Below are 19,939 nucleotides of genomic sequence, written 5' to 3'. Positions count from 1 at the left end.
TCATAAATGCCTGAAAGTGACCACAGTCAGAATGGGCAATCTTAAATACAAGAGCTGCTCTAAAAGTAATGCCTCTCATGTTGGCCCAAGATGTTAGAAGCAGATTATGGTGGTATGGCAGTAGAAGTTGTGCCTTCCTGCAAACATTCTATGTTGCTGCTGTGTGATGGATGGAAGCAGAAGGGAAGTCTGACAGTATGGCATCTGAAATGGTGGTGCCTGTAAAGCAAAAATGTGGAATTCTTCCATGAGGAAAAAATGGCACCCACTCAGTGGGTCAATACTTGCTGATTGTTTATGGATACCAAACAGTGGATGTGAGCACTGTGAGGGAGTGGGTGGTACATTTTAGCAGTGGCAACAGCGGCTTGTGTTGCCAGAACTGGTGCAGATTGTCACTAATACGGCATGCAGGTATTTAACTCATTGTTGACAAAAATGCATAATTAACTGTCAATGGTTTATGGGCTGGTTTGGCCCAGTTCGTGTGGCTAGCAGGGTGAAGGAACCCATGGATCCATGCACGAGAAGGGAAAAAAGGAAAAGTGTAGAGATGGGTCTAAAAACAAAACAGCAGCAATGATCTGAGGAGAAACAAACTAACTTACTAAATAAGATATCAGAATGCAACATAACACACTATAGTACAACATACTACAATATAATTAGAGTTGAGGCTAATAAATCAAATAAAATGAGTGTCAGAAACCTGAAGGCCTTACTCTAATGGTGAGGCGAGATAATCTAGGAAGCTCACACTTGGCTGAGATCAAAAGGGAAGGGGAGGTCAAATGACCTACAAAGACCTTTTATCTTTTATCTTTTCCCTCTGTGAACAGCACTCTGGGGAATGTAGCTTCTGGGACAGGTACCTGGACCTGGAGCAGTAACTCTTTAACTCCCAGTGCACATACATGCTATTATGTAGAATACCGGTTACCAAAAATCATAAAACCATGACACTAATGATGATGCCTATATTGAAAAATAGTGTTTTGCAGCTGAGAATTTGCACTATATCAAGTAGTGTTACTGTGCTCTTTATTCTAGCTTCCATGGAGATACATACGAGGCATTACTTTTGCAGTGACCTACATACAGTCTTAATAGTACTGGAGTGTGAAATTTTTAGTTTTGAAGCTTAGCAGTGAAGACTGTTTAATTCACAGACAAAAAAAAAAAAAAAAAAAAAAAGGAAAAAAAGAAAAAGGACAATAAACACGATACCAAAAAAAAAAAAAAAAAAAAAAAAAAATCTACCAAAATAAGGATTTAAATACAGATTATATAGATGTTAGTTTGCAGCCCTGAACTGGGAAGATTTTGGCACAGAAAGTAGTGGGATAATCTCTAGCAGTTTGAATATGGTTCTGAGGCTCAAAGCCTGCTATTTTCAGCATTTTTGGTCTGTGCACCAAGCTATGAATCTGTTGTACAGCATAAATAAATGAGTAAAAATCATTCCCAGATACTCTGCTGAATCTTCACAGTCCAAAAGCTTTTCTAGCAAACTTGATGCATCCATTCAATGATCTAGTAAAAGCAGATTGTAAAAACTACCTAATTTTTTTTAACTTGTCCATTTGCTAAAGTAGTGGTTGTTTCAGCCTACTGAATTTATTTCCTTTAGGGAAGGCCACCAGCTGGTTGATTCTTTCCACTCCAAAGTTTGAGAAATGTAGTAATGTACGTTATTTCTTTGTTTTTGCTCTGTCCCACACATTCCTCCAAGGCCATGTAAGGAAGAAATAATTCAATAGATCACAGAGTATAAAGGTCTCATTTTTTCCCCAATTTCTTTTATGCAGTGACTCCAGCATTTGTTCCTAAGGCAAAGTCATCTTTGTGAAAGAGCATTGCTGACATATGTCTGGGTGGGCCAGTTGCAGTTCCCTGCCTCTGAGGGAGGATGTGGAACTGATTTCTGGCACTTTTGTCTCAGTTGTCTCAATTTCTCTCGGCTCTGAAGTCTGAAAAAATGTAAGAATTTGCAAACAAGCTTATGTTTAAAGGAATACAATGTGCTGAATAGAAATGAGAATAGGGGAAAATGTCTTTGACCTAGCAAATGCCTGTGGGTGTAATGGGCAAAATGGCTTGGCTGGTTCTGGCTTTGTATAGAATTCATGCTAATAACAGAACACAGTCTGCAGTTTTTGGGTTCATATTTTTTCATGAATTTTGTACATATTCAACCGTATTTGAAATTTAATAGACTATTAAGCTTCTCAAACTAATCCTGAAGTATTACAGGGCTAGGAGCAGGTAAATACAGGGAACATAGGATAAAATAAATGCATGAATGAATACGTTACACTTGGAATGTGCATAATATTGCATGGCCATTAGCTGTTAACAGTGAAACACTAATTGCAAGTGAAAATTGGAATACCTGCTGAAGTCAATTCATGGCTACACAATCAGATATTTTTCTTTGAGTATATCCAGTGAATTTCAGAATCTCCAAATAACCAGAGTGGAAATGTATGTGTCTATTATCCTCTCTTGTACTTCTGCAGTGTTTTCTTCTGTGTCTGCTCGGACAAAAAAAATTGTACACCAAAGATGCTATTTGTAAAATATGTGGGCTGCTCTGAGGTGGTATCCTATGGTAGGTAGTATGGGTCAGTGTCCTGTTTTCTCTGAATGTCCCAGCATCAGTTTGCAAAAGTTAAGCTTGACTATGTGAAAAAAATCCATAGAAAAGAAATAATAGACAATTTAATAGACAAAATAGTGATTATTTCCTAGTCTTATAAAACATACTGAGCACTGATGAAAAATCACCAGGATTTGGTATTTCAGCATGAATCAGAGAAGCAACTTCTCTCTTGATGCTAAAACGGCTGTTTGCGGAACGCTCTAAATTTTATTTCAGGAAGATCTGGGTTGGCTACTGCATTCAGAATACTTCACAAACTGACAACATCAAGCATTGGAATCTGTTTAGGAAGGGTTTGATTAAGTCTGTGACAGTAAACATTAGTGACATGTGCCACACAGTGGTTTCTGGGATTTCCTGCTTCATCTCCATTCTGCTCTAATGTAGTGTCAGCTCTTGCCATCTTTTATGAACTGCGACTGTGAATTTTGCTATGCGTAACTTTAAGATTGTGCTGTTGTAGGGGGGTAGTATCAACATTTTATTATTATTATTAATAATATTACAGAACATTTTAAACCATCTCTCCAGGTAAATTAGTAGAACCTGGTTCGACTCTCTTAAGTCCAGTGTTCAAATAATACAGCAGTAATTTTAGATGTAACGTGTTTTTTGTAGTAATGTCAAATCAACCAAACAAGCAGAAATATTTTCCTTCTCTGACCATAGCATTACAGCAATCATGAAAAATTTACTGCTGAAAGGACCAAAGCAAGCTTTTTTGAAGCAAGGTGAATACCCATTCCTTTAAATGAAGGACAGAGGTGTGAATATATATGGGCGTATTTACCTCAGGCTGGTAAAGGAATGTAAGCACTACAGTGAAGGAACATCCTGCTTAATAGATGGTCTCACTCAGAAGAAGTATGCTGAAATACCTCCATTTCAGACTACAAGGAAAGGGATGGGGTGACTAAAGCAATACTTTTTTCCCCCTTCCTTGATAAAAGGCAGGGAGAAGGTTAATTATGTTCTCTGGGAGGTACCCTGAAACGGCCATTTGAATGTACCACAAACACAACTCGCATACTTGCATGAAAACATTTTATTATGAATGCAATGTATATATAGGCTTTTTTGTTTGTTGGTTTTATGTTTTTAATCTGAAATGCTTATATGAACAGGCCCATATGAGCTGAATGACAGTTAGCTTGCAGGGCATGATGCCTGAACACCCTTCAGCTCCAGAGCTTTGCTGAAGTTAATCTCTTGAGGTTTAGCAGTACCCTTGGTGAGCTTCAGAGATCGAATACATCCTTTGAAACGAATATTAGTGGTCAACCCAAACTGAGTCACACCATCTGAGGGAGGAAAAAAAAAAAAAGGCAAAAGGAATTATATAAGTTTAAGTTGGTACTTCTGGCTTTTACTCAGTTTTTTGTTTGCAAACTGGAGGGAAACGTTATGATAAATACAAAAGAATTGACCATTTGCAAACACTTGAACTGTGCTTCCAGAAAGCAAACTGCTATCAGATAAGATTGATTGTCTATGAACAGATGAACTAGCATTCGTTAACAACATAGCAGTAGATGAAGCTAGCTGCAGATTGCAGCCCAGTTTGGGGTTCTATTCAATTACTTCTACTCAAAGCAAGTTCCCTAAACACTTCCAGACTACTGAGCAGCAAATTTTGATTAGTTTCTTAAAATAATAATAATAAAAAAAATCACTATACAGCAAAGATACTTACTGGAAAGAGATGGTGATCTCTCATCTCTCTGTATAGGCTGTTGTACATTTTTCGATTCCTTAAATTTCACAGGCTGATACATGCACAGTGCCTTGCTTTTTCAATGCTATTCTTCCAGTACATTTACATTTGTCAAATACTCCTACTACTTGATTACTAAACAAGAAGGTACTAAGTGGGAGGCTGCGTGCATTGTGAGCAGCATAAGGCAGAAAGTATTCTTGCTCTTTTTGACAGTATCTCCATTTGAGACTGTGCAGGAGGATTGGTGAGAAACCCTTAGGGATGCAGAACTTATTCTGAAATGGAGCTGGATGCAGAAGCCACAAGTTTCATGCCAAGTGATACAAATGTGGCTGCTTTTATCCATCAGCTTTGGTGTGCTAGTCCTAATTGCATTTAAGACGTTATCAAGACAAGGTTGCCAAAGCACAAAGAAAAGAATTACTTGTGCATTGAATGCTTACCGGGATATCCTCCAACAAAGACAGGGTCATTAGTATCTGCTGAGGTTGAGGCCCTGTTTGGACTGTTACCATCCACCGTTCTGTCATCCACAGTCAGCTCCAAACGGTGTTTGATCTTGTTTGCAACAACCTTGTGCCACTGCCCATCACACAAGCTGGCTGGTGCATCAGGCTCATAGACAGCAGAGAATCGGCCTGCACCATTGTCAACGTGGAACATCACCTGAAATCAGGAGATGAATGTGAGCTAGTTCTCAAAATGGTTATACACTTCTTATTTCTATTGCATTTTTGAGTATTTAAAATCAACGTGCTAGATTATGCACACAGAATCTGTTACTAAATCAAAACTTTAATATGGATTGCTGGCTTCCATAGACTCAGGGAGGCTCTGCATTATGTCACTTAGATAAACATAAGTAGAAAAGTGTAAAATTGTTAAACAGTTTGTCATTTTCTAATTTTTGCCTTAGGTTTTGTGTCCCCTCTCTAAATAGCTATCTTTACTGATGGAATACTGACTGTTTCACTGGACCCTGAAATAAAAGATATACAAAAGAAATTGGTGTGATTTTACAGAAAAGGGTTGCTCATCAAAGCTTTTCATATTCTTACTATTTTAGTATTGATGTTGCAGTTTTAGTAAGCTCAGGTGCTACAAAATCTTTTAGAAGATGTTTGTAGAAGTATAAGAACCCCTGGTTGTATGGGAAGTGGCAAGTCCAGCATGTAAGACAATCCTGACAATATACCTTGAGATTGGAGAGGTAAGTTTGCATTTAAACTAAATGTGCTTCAAGAGCCATTATATGGAGTCAAGGCTGCCTGGCTACTCACTTTTCCATCCACTAATTCGATGCCAAGTCCATCCATTTTCTGGCTGCTGACTCCTAGAAGCACACCGTTCACTTGTGTTGTGCGGAATTCAAATTCCACAAGCAGATCTGTTCCCACCTTGTATGCACCGACTTGGAGAGAAAAGGGAAGCCGTAATGAAGAGAAACATTGTTACATTGTGTTGCTGGAGTAATGCAAGATAGTTGCCCTCCATAATGTAGCACTATTAAGGCACTCCATTTCATGTGAAATGTAAGAAATGATAATGGTGGCTGTACTGAGAATGAGGCCTTGCTTAGAAAGTCATGTATTCTATCTCTAGGCAAGGTAATTGAAAGTTCTAAGTGATATTTTTTCAGTACTGGTCTCACCTTGCTTCCAGGCAACAGCACTGAATGTTTGGAAAACAGCATCTCTTTTTTTCCTTTGTTCTTTCCCTGTCAGCAAAATCACTGTTACCTGTTTTGGCAAAGCCTGTTCCATCAAAGTACGTTCCTTTCTGAGCAGTGACAAAGCATTTTCCAACACTGAAGCTTGAAGTTGGGTTATCCAGGTCAATAGGTGATTCTGTCATCTTAAAATTTCTGATGCAGCCATCAATGCTGTAGGTGACCTGCATTCCACATTTCAAACAAAATATATAACAGTGCTCAGCATAAAGGCCTAAATTTTATAATCAAAAACTACTTTTTCTCTGCTTCTCTTCTGGATTTATAGAGCTGAATGAAACTTGAATTTTACATGGCTAATCCTTAATATCTGATTGTAATTGGAATCTAATCTCAGTTGCATGGAGGATGAATAACATTACTTTCCAGAGATGTGATCTGACACATCTATTTGGCTTAATGGAGGGAACATAAAATAATACACTGCATAATGAAACATAGCAAATTACATCAGCAATGCAGGAATTTAATGTCCTGTACTTTACCTTTTTAATTGACTAGGTTATGGCATTTTTAAGTAGACAAAGATATTGGATATAGTTCTCTGGGCTGCTGGTAACTTTATGAGTTTTTTTTTTTTTTTTTTTTAATTTTTTTCCCCTCTCTTTTAATCACTTTACTGTAGGCCTATTGTTGCATGATGAAACTGAGCTAATTAGTATAGGCACCTGCAAAAAATGAACAGAGCCCTTATGTAAAGGTTGTTGGTCACACATAATTCTACACGTAACCCTCTACAGAGCTAGCGACCAGACTGATAATGGCCACACTGTTGGCCTGAGAACAGGATTTGGCACAATTCTGTGACTGTGGGTGGTGGTGTGTGCCCACTGAAGCTAATAGTGTGAATAAGTGAGGTCTTGGATGAGGGCAGGACAGAGGGGATGCTGAGGTGCTATTCCAGTGGCACCTCTGCCATTTCCCATTCTGTAAACAGCCCCAGAGCTCTCCTTTTCTAGCTCTGCAGGAGCTACATCTTGATTCTCAGCTATAGATAAAGGCCTTGCTTAGTGAAAGAGAGAAAAATTATAAATAAGCACTTTCAAGAAGAAAAGTAACACATTGCATGTAGTAGGAAGGAGGAGAAAAAAAACACGTAAAATGCTGTGAAGAAATATGTATGGATACAGAAAAGAGGAAGATACACCTGTAGAGGGAAGTCTTGATTCTTCACACAATGCCACATTATATGCAGTGGGTTATATAGCTTATTAGTCCTAAATAAACCTGTACAAAATGTTCACTAAATCTTTAAAAATATCAGTGAATATATTCAGTTCTGATCTGAGAAATGCTTTCTATCAGATTTTTCGTAAGACCTTTTTCTAATTTCTAAGTGAAAATCATCTACATGTCTATATCTTTTGTTACTAAGAAACTCCATACCACAAAATAAATCTTGCCATCTTTACTGTGAAAATCAATCATAGAAATGCAAGATTTGTAGACAGCTTAATAACATTCTGTACTTAAAAACTTGAGTTTCCATATAGGAAAGCAAACCTGGTTACATTTTAATATAACAGGCTGCTAAAATTCAGCTTTTTCTGAATTATGAGTGCTAAAAATGTGACATCTGCTGGAGCCAAACAAGTAGGTGTCGTTTCTCTGCACTGAAGAGGAAAGCTAGCTCACCTACTGGTATGTACTAGACTGACGCCTAAAGAGGTTGATGTCTACTTAGCAGAAAGCCTAAGATACTACATGCTTTCAACTTTGCTTCAGAGACTTTATGTGAAGCCTACAACACAATATTCTTTTAATACATCATGAGATGTATTTTACTGAGAATGACTGAATGGCAGGCAATGATTTTTATCATCTGTGAATGACACTTGAAGTCACAGCTTCATTAAATCCCAAAGCACTTAAGACTGACAGAATCTGACATGATTTTTATTGCCAGACTGAGCCATTTATCTGCTTGGGTTCCCTCTATTACTTCTGACCAAGAGCAATAGGTAAGGATTTACTGTTACCTTTCTTCTTAGATTATTATTTGTAAATTGCAGTTGTATTTCAAAGGATGTAATTTGATAATACTAGGAATTACAGTTTAGGTAGCTATGTATGTTCTTGTTCTTCATGCCTCAGTTGTGTTTATGTAAATCCACATGATCTTGGTGAGGGAACACTTTCTATTTAATCCTACTATGCTTAAGCCAAAATTATGCTTGATCTCTCTGTCATTTGTTTACGAAAGTATCTTTTGTGTCAGCAAGGAAGCTGGGCATTTAAACTAAAACAATGATAAATATGCACATTTGAGGACAACAGAGTTTTCATGGTCTATTTCAAAACATGGACTTGCCTGGGTTAGTAATAACAACACAAACCCAACTACTACAGTAAGCAGCAGAAGTACTGGATGCTTTATCCAGGATAGTTTTGGCTTCTGCTGCTTCTCTTAGGAGATGCTTTCACTATTTATTGGTGCTTACTGCTAGATGAATTATGGCCAAGAGAAAAGTCAAGTAGCATTCAGGATCTTATTCTCTGGCTGTGTAGTGATCAAAGTGGATACTTGGATCAAGTTACCAAGTTACTTTTCTGTAACAATAACTGCTTGCTATTACTAGTTTGTTGCATTAACTCGATTCGAAGTCCAGTCCTCCCACACACACAAAGTAATATATATTTTGTAAAGTCCACTTTATCATAGTCTCTGGAAAAAAAAAACCAAAAAACTGGGAAGGCATGGATACTGATCAAGACATGCTTAAGGAGTGTAGGATACTTAGTGAAACTTACTTACCGGACCAATTCTTCTAGTTGTGTAGTTTACAGGCAGTCCTCCAACGTAGAGCATTCCCACAACATCCAATATATCAGCCTTTTTTGGACTAACAGTCCTGTTTGAGACGCTATCTACTATGAGGATTCCTTCTTGCTTGGTTCGAATGACTTTTATCTAAAAAGAAGCACAAATGTAATACAATTACAGACAATTTCCTTATAACAAAGAGTTTCTAGATTGGACTGTTGGGCTCATTACAAAATTTATAACAATAACTGAGAAAGTAGTGGTTAGAAGAATGTTTGAGTAGCATTATGGATAGTGTCCATGGAACAGCTCCTGTGTAAGGTTTTGTGCAAAAACATGGTTGCCTTTTATTTAGACATGGTTCAGGAGACATAATGAATGGGATGAGTTTCAACAAGGCCAAATGCCGGGTCCTGCACTTCGGCTACAACAACCCCAGGCGACACTACAGGCTTGGGGCGGAGTGGCTGGAGGACTGCGTAGAGGAAATGGACCTGGGGGTATTGATTGATGCTCGGCTGAACATGAGCCGACAGTGTGCCCAGGTGGCCAAGAAGGCCAATGGCATCCTGGCTTGCATCAGAAACAGCGTTGCAAGCAGGAGCAGAGAGGTGATTGTTCCCCTATATTCAGCACTCGTCAGGCCGCACCTCGAGTACTGTGTCCAGTTTTGGGCCCCTCACTGCAAGAAAGACATTGAGGCCCTGGAATGTGTTCAAAGGAGGGCAACGAAGCTGGTGAGGGGTCTGGAACACAGGCCATATGAGGAGAGGCTGAAGGAGCTGGGAATGTTCAGCCTGGAGAAGAGGAGGCTCAGGGGAGACCTCATTGCTCTCTATAACTTCCTGAAGGGAGGTTGTAGTGAGCTGGGGGTCGGCCTCTTCTCTCGTGTCATTAGTGATAGGACCAGAGGGAATGGCTTCAAGCTACGGCAGGGGAGATTCAGGCTGGACATGAGGAAGTATTACTTTTCAGAAAGGGTGGTCAGGCACTGGAATGGACTGCCCAGGGAGGTGGTGGAGTCGCCGAGCCTGGGGGTGTTCAAGGAAAGGCTGGATGTTGTGTTGAGGGACATGGTTTAGTGGGAGCTATTGGGAATAGGTGAACGGTTGGACTGGATGATCTTTTAGGTCTTTTCCAACCTTGGTGATTCTATGAATATTATTTATTAGAATTACTGAAAAGATGTGGGAGTCCTTTTGAAAGCGACATTACTGCTATCATAGGAACACTGCAATATTCTTTTTCCTAGAATCAGATAGTAATGTTAAGTACTAAAAATAGCAAATGTTGAATGATTAAAGCATGTGTTGCAAAGTTTTGTTATGGTATGGTCAGGGTATTACTGACATTGTGATTCCTTTAGTTTGAGTGTACCTCACATCACAGTTCAGGCTGGAGTAGTGCCAGCTGTGTTTGTAAGGCTTCTGTTCAGAGAATTGGGCTGTGGTTGTGAATTGCATTGAAGACATGCAGATGCTGCAAAGCTGATGAGGTTCTGTCCAAAAACAGTAAACCTGATGGAAACCTTTCATCTTAAACTAATTGAAAGATTTTTTTTTCTGCTTTCTTAAAGACAATGCGTGATCTTTTATTAAAGAGAGATTGCCTTTCTCTTAGCTCTCCAAAATGTATTTTCTTTTGCTTTTTGGGAATTCTGAATTTAGATTGGCCTCTATTCTTTCCTATACAGTGGCGTTTACTACAAGGGTTCATCTTTCACGGAGTGTCAAATTGCATGCCCAATGAGGATAGCCTTGCATTAAGAAATAGATATTCCAGTTAATATATTTAGAATATAGAGAAAACAAGGCTAAAAGTGCAAAACGCATTTGTTCTGTACTTATAGAAGGTCATAGCAAAAAGGAGTATTAGTTCACTGCCAGAATTCTAAGGCAGTAGGTAAAACTCATGAAATAACGACTGCAACATTCTTTTTTTTTTTTTCCCTTATGAAACTACCTTGTATTTAGAGTGTTTGCTAGCATCAAAAAGGTCCTGAATAAAAATCCAATGAAAATAAAATTCCTATGGTACAGCTGAGAATGAAGCAGAGAAGGGCCAAGGATGGCTACAAAAAGGGTGTGGTATGACCAAATCAAGCTCTTACCCAAATGCAATTAGATTTACTTGTTTGGTGATAGAGTTGTGGATAGTGATTATATCAACACCAGTTTCAAAATGTAATAACTATTATTGCATATAACTGGAATACAGTTACCTGTTTTCTTTTCTTCTGTGTCTTTATTGTTGCCTTTAAGCTTTTATTTTACCTAATAAGTATATATGCATCTGTTGTCCTTGGCCCAATAAATACTGAATATCATGGTTCCTTCCCTTACCACCAGAAAGCCAGTTGTGGCATATATTGATAAATGATTCCTCTCATAAATTTACAAAACAGGCTGTCAAATACACCCGTGAATATAAAATGTATTCTCTAATGAACTGAATTAATGTTGCATGTTGAATTTTGTTTGTTTGTTTTTTGTTTTTGTTCTTAGCACTGTGTCTGAACAGTGATATCATCAACATTTTAACAGCTGGCTTTAAAGGTGTATTCAAACACGGTAAGCTGATGCTCACTGGAGTCCTGTTAGGAGGAAGGAACATTTCTGAAGCTCCTCACAATAGCTGGGACATATTCCAAATATGTCCTGTAGCATACATTTCTTGGAGGAGAAATTTCAAAGATCAACACTAATATTTTTTTGATAGGTAAGCAGTACATGCTCTCATAACATTATGCCTTAATGCATACATTCTGCAGAACACAGAAATGTCTAATTGAAGGCTTAGCTTGTTTAGACTACATTTCTGCAAATATCTTAGAGCAAAACAAAGCTCTCAGCTTTGTTTTTCCTTAAGATATAGGGAGTAATTTAGCATTAGAGACTGTAATACCTTGTGCCACTGGCCATCATTTATTTTATTGGGAATCATTGTGTTGGTGTCTCCACTCCCCAGATCATAACTGAAGTAAGGCAGTCCATTCTTGATCTGAACAGTAGCAAAATCAGCATGGTTGATGCGGGCCATATAAAACAGCAAGCCAGAGTCAGCCATTGTTCGGACTTCAAATTCAATTGTAAGTCTGGAAATCAAATGAGATAAAGAGATAAGAGAGTCAAAGTGAATGTTATTCAGAGTTGTGCAGTAGAGAGAATATCTCTTTGCATTTGTCTAACAAAACTTTACAGCTCGTAAAAATGAGTTTACAAGTGCAACTTACTTGTCCATCGGGGGTTAGGCAAAATAATTTGGTCACGTGTATGTTGCATTTCACATACATCTGATCCTTGACACGTGAGTGTTCATTAGCCCTATTACTGTGGAAATACAGAAGTGCAACTGTGGCATAGAATTTGGGGATTCAGTTTCTCCGCTGCAGCTGTCATTGCTGGAAAATCCCAGCGTTTGTAAAATTCCAGCGGCGGTACCCATCATTCAGACACATAATGTTCACAGAGAGGAGAAGGCCCTAGGGACATTCAGCAAATGCTGAGTGTCTAATGAGTCCTACTGCCTGAAGACAGGTTACAGAACTTTTAAAGAGGCAGAGAGAAGACTTTACAGTTGGAATATTAAGCACTAATTACCCGAAAGTAGTTGATCATATAAATATCTAAAATCATTGCATGAAATGGGTCAGGCCTGGATTCTGATTTGAAAAGATATTTGAGGACCATAAGATTATATTTTTCTTTTAATTGTTTTCCTAGTTTTCTAAAACTAGTATAAGTAAAATATACAGTACAGTCTCTCTACATGTAACAAGTAAGTGGGAGGCTGGTGGACTTGTAAATTAGTACAGCAGTAAAAATGCCCACTGGTGCAATACAGTGTATTTCTTAATAATGTGTCTTCACAGAAAAAGTGAACAATTAACAAGTTATAGCTTCCCAAACCTGCTGAAAACATCTGCATTTTTAGAAAAAGCTCTTGGAACTCCTTTGTATGTCAATATGGATGGGAGGGGAAATGTAGCTGCACATTAGGAGGTCAGTGTCATTTTGTCTGTTTACTGTCTGAGCCTAATCTTACCTACTGCAAGAAAGCGAATATAAGGTTGTTTTATTGCAAGAAATTAAGTTACTGAGCCAAGAAACTTCTTTCTAAAAAGTGATCTATGAACTCAATCGCATCACTTGGTTAAATTCTTTTCTGCTTTTTTTTGTTTCTTTTTTTTCCAAAGTCAGTTTAGGATCTGCATGTGCCTGAAAATTTACAAAAAATTAAAATGTTTTTGTGAGGGCTACTGAGATGGGCAGTTCATTGCCTGGATTTTACATTTTAATGCTACTTATGTTTTTACAATGGAGGGAATTAGACATGGAATATGATCATTTTTAGATTATGCCCATAACTGTGGGAGAAGTTTTTGTGACTCTTATAAGTGGCATTTTATTTTCATGTTATTTCATCAAAATTCATTACCAAAATAACATACCTGTTTTTCACTTTGGTGTCATCAAACGCTACAGCAATATGGCTGTTCCTTGAAAGACCAAATTGCTTGCCACCTTCCAAAATGCTTGGTTCTGTGTCGGCAGCACAGGAATCCTGAAAAATATACAACGGTCATGCAAACTTTGTATTTTGTATCTTACCTGTGTACAGGATGGAAGTCTTCCAACAGCTCAGGAATCAGAATATTTCTTCTAGTCTAGACACTAGCCCTGCACTTGTCTGGTGTGTTGATGTCTCCCCAGGCTAGCTGAAGTTATAAAGCAGTATGACAGGAACTTGCTTTAAAAGCAGAGCTCATTAAGTTGGTTGTAAAAGTAAATAAAAGTGATATATTAGCATTGCTGCTTTTATGCCATCAGTGGGTATTTACAAGATTCTTAAGTGATTTCAAGGCAGCTCAGTGTACTCCTCTCTCATATAACTGAGTTTTACACCATAGGATCCATCTTACAGAAATGAGGTCAGACTTCAAATTTAAGGAGACGCTATCCTGTCAACTTCCAGTTAACTTAAAAATAATGAGCTAAAAGTATCTACAGATCTTGCATCTGTCAATGAGCCTTCACTTTTTCATATATATATATATATATATATACAGTATTTATATATTTTTTACGATTTTTTTTTTTGTTTAATATGTTGATGTTTCCTCTGTTGTGGTTAAAAGGCTCGCACCAATGGTAAGGGAAGCAATTAATTGATTTATAGAAGGTAACAACTTCTTAAACTTCTTGAATCATCTAATGCAGACACTACCTGGCATGTAAATGAAGAACTCCCACCCTGCCTGCTTTACTTTTATTAAATTTAGAGTGATACAACAACAGCAGGTAAAACACCTCTGCCAGTATAATTTCCCCTTTTTAATATCATTGGGTCTTTAAATCTATGGCCCTGAAGCTCTAGGGTGCAGCTGCCTGGGGCAAGGAGAGACCATGGTAATTACCAGCTCCTACTCATGCTTAGTTTTTGCCTCCCACTGAGAGTATTGTGAAGAAACTGCTTAGAAGATCTAACGCAAGGACAACAATACTACAGGGAAAAAAACAAATGTTGATAGCTGCAAGTTCTGTTTTTAAGCATTGTGCCTGATATCATTTGGAGTTGCTGGCAGTCTCTTATTTGAGCCCAACTCAGCAGGGACCTGCAAATCACAGAGTGCGGTGCTTTACTGACAAAGAACTCTTTCTGTGAAACATTTGGGAAATGTCATGAATGACTCATCAGGCACTGAGATTTCAGCTGCAAAGAGGAAATTTCTTTCTCCCTTTCAGTCAGATTTTCAGTGCTGTTGTATTTTTTGCTTTACATGTCATAAAGATCTTCACAGCAGTGCAGAGAACTTCTAAAATTAATTTTCCTCAATTAATGCTCTGTAGAGTAGAACACCATACATCATAACACATCAATGTGCAAGGAATGGGGGAAAAAAACAACAAAACAAACAAACAAACAAGGAAAATTCAACAGGTCCAAAGAAAGTTATGAATGTGTGATAACAGACTTCCAATGAGCATCAAATAGAAAAATGAACTGTATTCCAGAAGTGCTGGGTGGAATTGAAAATTGTTTAATTATTTTAATATTTATGAGTTTGTCTTTTAGCTTAATAGCTACATCAGTAATAGATCATGTATGTATCAATCTCTATCTGTACATAGTACCTTCTGTAGCATTTGGGCTTGTTAAAAGCTGGAGATAGGGACTAGATGCTGGTACTAGAATAACAGGAAAGAATAGAAAAATAAACTAATACATACTTTCCTGTGGAATACTTTTACATATTTAATGTGTAGAGGACACATTCTGACATTCAGTTAACTCCTTGGCTGGTTTCTGTTAGTGCAGGCTCTGGCCCAGACTCTGTAGCTGCTCCCCTGCAGCAAAAGCTGCAGTTTTTCTGCATCTCAGCAGGAGGACTGTACAGAAATGTAAGATGTGAAGGAACATTCTGAATACACCTGTGATGGTTGGAATTGCACCAAGCATATAGCAATTTATTATGGATAAATATTGATTAAAAAAAAACCACTGTCCATTGGGTTGATGGGGAAATGTCAGTAAAAAAAAAAAAGAAACATCAATAGAGTATGCTTGCAGGTTTAATTTAGGTTTTATTTAGAAGGTTTTATTTAGAAGCTTATTTCTGCTTTCATTTTAGCTAAGGACAGCCAGCTTTAAAGCCTCCACGAGACTGCCAAGTTAGCATAGATTATTGGCCTATATTAAAATATTCTGGCTTTGTTTTCTCTGTAGCAACTTTAAGGTATCCAACACTTAAAGGCTGCTCAAACATTTATTGAGGCTGCTCAATAATCTCCTATATTACCTGAGAGCCTCAAGACTGAACTCTTCAGCTGCATTTTCAGGTATCAGGTACTCAGCTGGTAAGTCAAGGAGTATGAATCACAGTGAAAATGAACAACAGAGAAGCCCACTGGTGGACTGTGTCACACATTCTCTCCAACCAATGCTGTATTAGTAATCACAGAGAATGTAGAAAAAAGGGAACACGGGTGAAGCAGCACTCGCAGCTCCTTGGGTTGTGTTAATAAAGCAATGAAGTAATGCTTGGAAAAATGGAAGGTACCGTCATGAGGTCAAATGCAGGCGTAATGCTGGCACTCTTCATTTCAGCGGCAAGCGAGTCCTGAGAAGCAGTGAATAATATGAGGCAGAAGCAGCGATTACCCAAGCACTGGTCTCAGCTGAGAAACATTTTGGCACTTGCAGGAAGCAGCAACAGCAGAGTAGTGACCAATGTATTTCACAACTCTTGTACTTCTAGATCATGTTGCCTTTAGTACAGGTATGAAACTTTTTTGTTTGTTTGGGATTTAATTCCCACTCTCTGCGAAAATACACAGTGGAGATTTAAAGAACCTCTAAAAGGTCTTAAATAAAGCAGATAGGTCATTTAAGCCTCTTAAATGGAAATTATTTTTTTCTGCTGTGTATTCTACATATACAGGATTTTTAAACTGGGCTTCTAAGTGTAATTGTCTCATTATTAAACCTTAGTTAATTATTATGTTGCAATATTTCCTAGAAAAATACTTTGGAAAACTTAAACAAGTGTAAAAAAATAGTCCAGAAGCTTGCATTATTTAATGTAGTTTCAGATCTTTGAAACACTAGGTCTGTCTTGTTTTTCCAAGTGAGAAAGTGGAATAATAGTGTTTTATTTGGATTTTTATTCTGAACACCATTTCAAGTTATCACAGTTCTAGATACTTTATACAAAACTCACCTAGTTAAACCACTAGAAACTATTTCCATTTTAACAAAGAGATAATACTCCAGTTCTCTCTCTCAAATATTTCACGCTGTTTTGACTGCACTCTTTTAGAACAGTGATCATTAAGACTGGCTAACCCTTTTTACCTTGTCACTGCATGGTTCCTTATCTTTGTACGGTAACCTCACTATGCTGTGTATTTGCTGACTTTTAACTGCAAACAAAGATGCATCAGAGCCCTTGTATTACAACAACTCCACCTCGTGGGAGTTAATCAAAATGCTGTCCTGAAGCATGAAAAGGACAGTATATACAATTCTGGGCCTAAGAGCTAGGTGTAAGTACGATGGAATCACAGAATTGTTTGAGTTGGAAGAGACTTTCCAGATACACACATGGTTGCATGTGTTTTGGTGTCTGACAAGTCCTAAATAAAACCATGCTGTGTATTTGGCTAATTATGTGGCCATGAATCTCAAACATAAATTAACGGTTTTTGACATAAGTTTGTACCATTAATTCGGTAGAAAAACATTGCTAGATATCCTACTTGTTTTCAGGAAAACCACCTATGAATTCTGAAAATGAGGCAGGTAAAATGGAACGAGAATTCAAGTTCATTTCTCTCTTACTGACAGAATTACAACCTGATCAATCCCAACTTTCAGCTGGTTTAGGAGCTCCTTCACAAATAGTTAAAAAAGCCAATCAGAGAAACTACCCAATTTACTAACTTGGTTATACCTGTGTGTGTGTGTGTGTGTGTGTGTGTGTGTGTACATACCACACAAACTAAACTTATACACTGTATAAACCTATGGTTTGTATGGTTATGTAACAAAATGCAAATAGCTTTTCTCCTCAGGCTAATTTCCCGTAGATATATTATTATCCATTTTAATACTTAGATATCTAAGCTTATATCTGTTTTGGACAGAAACATCATCAACTTGTAAAAGATGTGCAACAGAAGTTTCTTAAATGTCACTGCATAAGGATTCTGTTATTTAGCTTCTTAAGATCTCTGGCAACCACTATGGAGCTTGATTTAGTGTTGACTGGGGTTTTGGTTGTAAAGTCCCAGGACAAAATTTATGAAATAGTGGTGGAAGAATTGCCATATAAAACATCTTCAGTTTACCTGTTTCTTCAATCCTGTCACTGAATTGGCTGTTATCACATGCTTCAGAGAGCAGCATAAGAAATGTTATAATGACAGGGATTTCCCACAGGAAAATTTCCTTTCCAATTCTGATCAGGTATTGATGGATTTACATCCTGGTGAATGTTCAGAGCTAAGTATGGAAGCCAAATGAAATTCTTGTTGCTACATCCTTCTTTAAAATACTGTTAAGACAGTCCAAGCAAATATAATCAAATGGATTTCCATTATCCACACATTTTGCTGACAAGGTGTTCCCTATATGGCATCTTGCTGAATTGTTAATATTTTTTGACAAATTATTCTTGATGGCTCATTTTTCATTTTTGCCTCATAAGAAAAACTTTCAAACTTCAACTAGGTGAAGTAATCTACACTTACAAGTGGGGAAGATATAGATGTTGGAGGAGGTGGAGAGCCTCTAGCAGGAGGTGTCTCTGTTGTTTCTTTCTCTCCATCTGGCTGAGGTTGGATCAGGACTGTTGAATGAATTGGTTTATCTTCTTCCTCTGGTGGCCTGGCCTCTGGTTCCAGAGAGGGACACCGGCCAATATCTGCATTTTCAAAGGTCACATGTTGAGCGAAGTCCATGGGGCTGAGAATACATGAAGAAATCAAGGTTTGCTATTAGTTTTTCCACTATTTTACCACCTATTTTTATCAAATAGCTATACACTGCAGTTCGTTTCCATTTCACAGGACACAACTGCCAGGATTAAACCATCCGGTTTAATTTCTGAGGTAAGGCACTTAAATTAGAAGGGATAGTCATCGCTTGCCTTCCTGCCTACAGTTAGCACAGGGGCATGCATGCTCACTGGCAGGTTCTGTTGGCCTAGGAAGGCTGAATCACATGGCAGAGTGGACCTTCTCTCTCTGATGGAGTGTGGACTGATGAGATTCTAATTTAAGTTCTTGATCTATGTTAAAGTTATATAAAAGAAAAAAAATGGAGAAAAATGGACCTGCAGTACAGGTTTTATTTTATTCAATGTCCTCTTTCTTTTTACTTAAATATTCCTTCCAGATTATTGTAGCAAGTACTTTCCACAAAGTAAAATAATTTCTTCAGTATTTCTTAGAATTTGGATGCTCTTGGAGATCAGCCTCACTTACATAAAATAAAATGTTGGACTCCATAAATACCTATCATTGAGGTAAGCCTTACTGTAGTGTTACTGTTGAATCTTTCAGGTCCATTTTATGGTTAAACGGGTAAGCACTATATAGTCTGTAAGAGAGTTCATTAATTGTGCATCCTATCACAGACAAAAATGCAAGGTCATATTAAGGAATCAGAACATGTTATAGAACTTGTTGTTATGATTTGCTGCAACAGTGAAGCTTTTTTCGGTAGCCAACAAACATTTGTTGGCATTAGTGTGACTTACATGGCGTTAATGACGAGATTCCATATACAGCCCTCAAATGGTGGTATGTTTCTGAGAGGCGCAGTGTGAAACTGAGAAGAAGTACCCCCGACAAAGAGTTTCCTAACAGAGATGGGCTGGTCTGTTGGCAGTCTCTGAGACTGGACTTTGTCTTCATCTACTTGAACAACGAACATCCTGTGGGGGGGGAAAAAACCCAAACATTTAAAAGCAAAAAACACATATTCTGGTTATCACTTGTATTGGCATCACCATTTTGCATGCTCTATTTGTTCCTGCAGCAGCTATTACACTGAATGAACCCAAATGCTACAATTAGCGATTTACACTAAATGAATATTAACCCTTTAGGAGGTTTCCAGTTACTGCTGTGCTTCCTTGGTAGATCTCCAACAGAGCTTGGCAAAATGGTGCTGCGGAGATGCAGTAACATCAGCCTCTGGATGAACAGTAAGAAGTGGTTTGTAGTGTGACAGCAGTGAATGGCAGGAACCAAGCCTGCTGTACTGTGATGCTACACAGTCATACTGTGCTCAGTGGGATGGGAACAGCAGGGGGTTGCTTTTCATGCGGCTCCTTGTTTCTTGGTTTGTACAAGCTATTATATTCTTGCAGGGGGGCAAACAGCAGACTGCTCTGATTGCAGGAATTAACTGCAGATAAGCACTGTATGCTTCCTAGAAGATCTGTTGTTTTTCAAATTTCTTTTTTCCAAGGGAGATGGCAGAGCAGAATGTTCGATTCTTCATCACACACTGATGCAAGTGCTATAATTCACTCTCATGGGTACAACATAGGCTACAAGT

At 38.1% G+C, this 19,939-nt stretch overlaps 1 protein-coding gene and 1 long non-coding RNA gene across 5 annotated transcripts in view; one reads left to right on the top strand and one right to left on the bottom strand.

Annotated features, from left to right (window-relative positions):
* Positions 1–19,939, top strand: part of LOC125689680 (uncharacterized) — a 31,212-nt gene that overhangs the window by 7,022 nt on the left and 4,251 nt on the right. Inside the window, exon 2 of the long non-coding RNA XR_007375391.1 lies at positions 15,980–16,151. This is a non-coding gene — a long non-coding RNA (uncharacterized LOC125689680). The remainder of the gene's footprint in view (positions 1–15,979; positions 16,152–19,939) is intronic.
* The window catches only part of LAMA2 (laminin subunit alpha 2), a 323,287-nt gene continuing 307,049 nt past the window's right edge, over positions 3,702–19,939 (bottom strand). For 3 of the 4 annotated variants that reach the window (XM_048937148.1, XM_048937150.1, XM_048937151.1), the window contains 10 exons: positions 19,134–19,310; positions 18,124–18,337; positions 15,933–15,992; positions 13,323–13,435; positions 11,777–11,966; positions 8,864–9,019; positions 6,119–6,272; positions 5,660–5,790; positions 4,823–5,045; positions 3,702–3,963 (listed from right to left, as the gene is read on the bottom strand). In XM_048937148.1, the coding sequence (XP_048793105.1) occupies positions 3,809–3,963; positions 4,823–5,045; positions 5,660–5,790; positions 6,119–6,272; positions 8,864–9,019; positions 11,777–11,966; positions 13,323–13,435; positions 15,933–15,992; positions 18,124–18,337; positions 19,134–19,310 (1,573 nt within the window). In that variant the 3' untranslated portion in view covers positions 3,702–3,808. The remainder of the gene's footprint in view (positions 3,964–4,822; positions 5,046–5,659; positions 5,791–6,118; positions 6,273–8,863; positions 9,020–11,776; positions 11,967–13,322; positions 13,436–15,932; positions 15,993–18,123; positions 18,338–19,133; positions 19,311–19,939) is intronic. The other variant, XM_048937149.1, reaches the window with a different exon arrangement.

This window comes from Lagopus muta, chromosome 2 (assembly GCF_023343835.1).
Source record: "Lagopus muta isolate bLagMut1 chromosome 2, bLagMut1 primary, whole genome shotgun sequence".
NCBI classification, from domain to species: Eukaryota; Metazoa; Chordata; class Aves; order Galliformes; family Phasianidae; genus Lagopus; species Lagopus muta.
The sequence above is the reverse complement of the archived record's forward strand: the minus strand, read 5'-3'. Positions and strand labels throughout refer to the sequence as shown.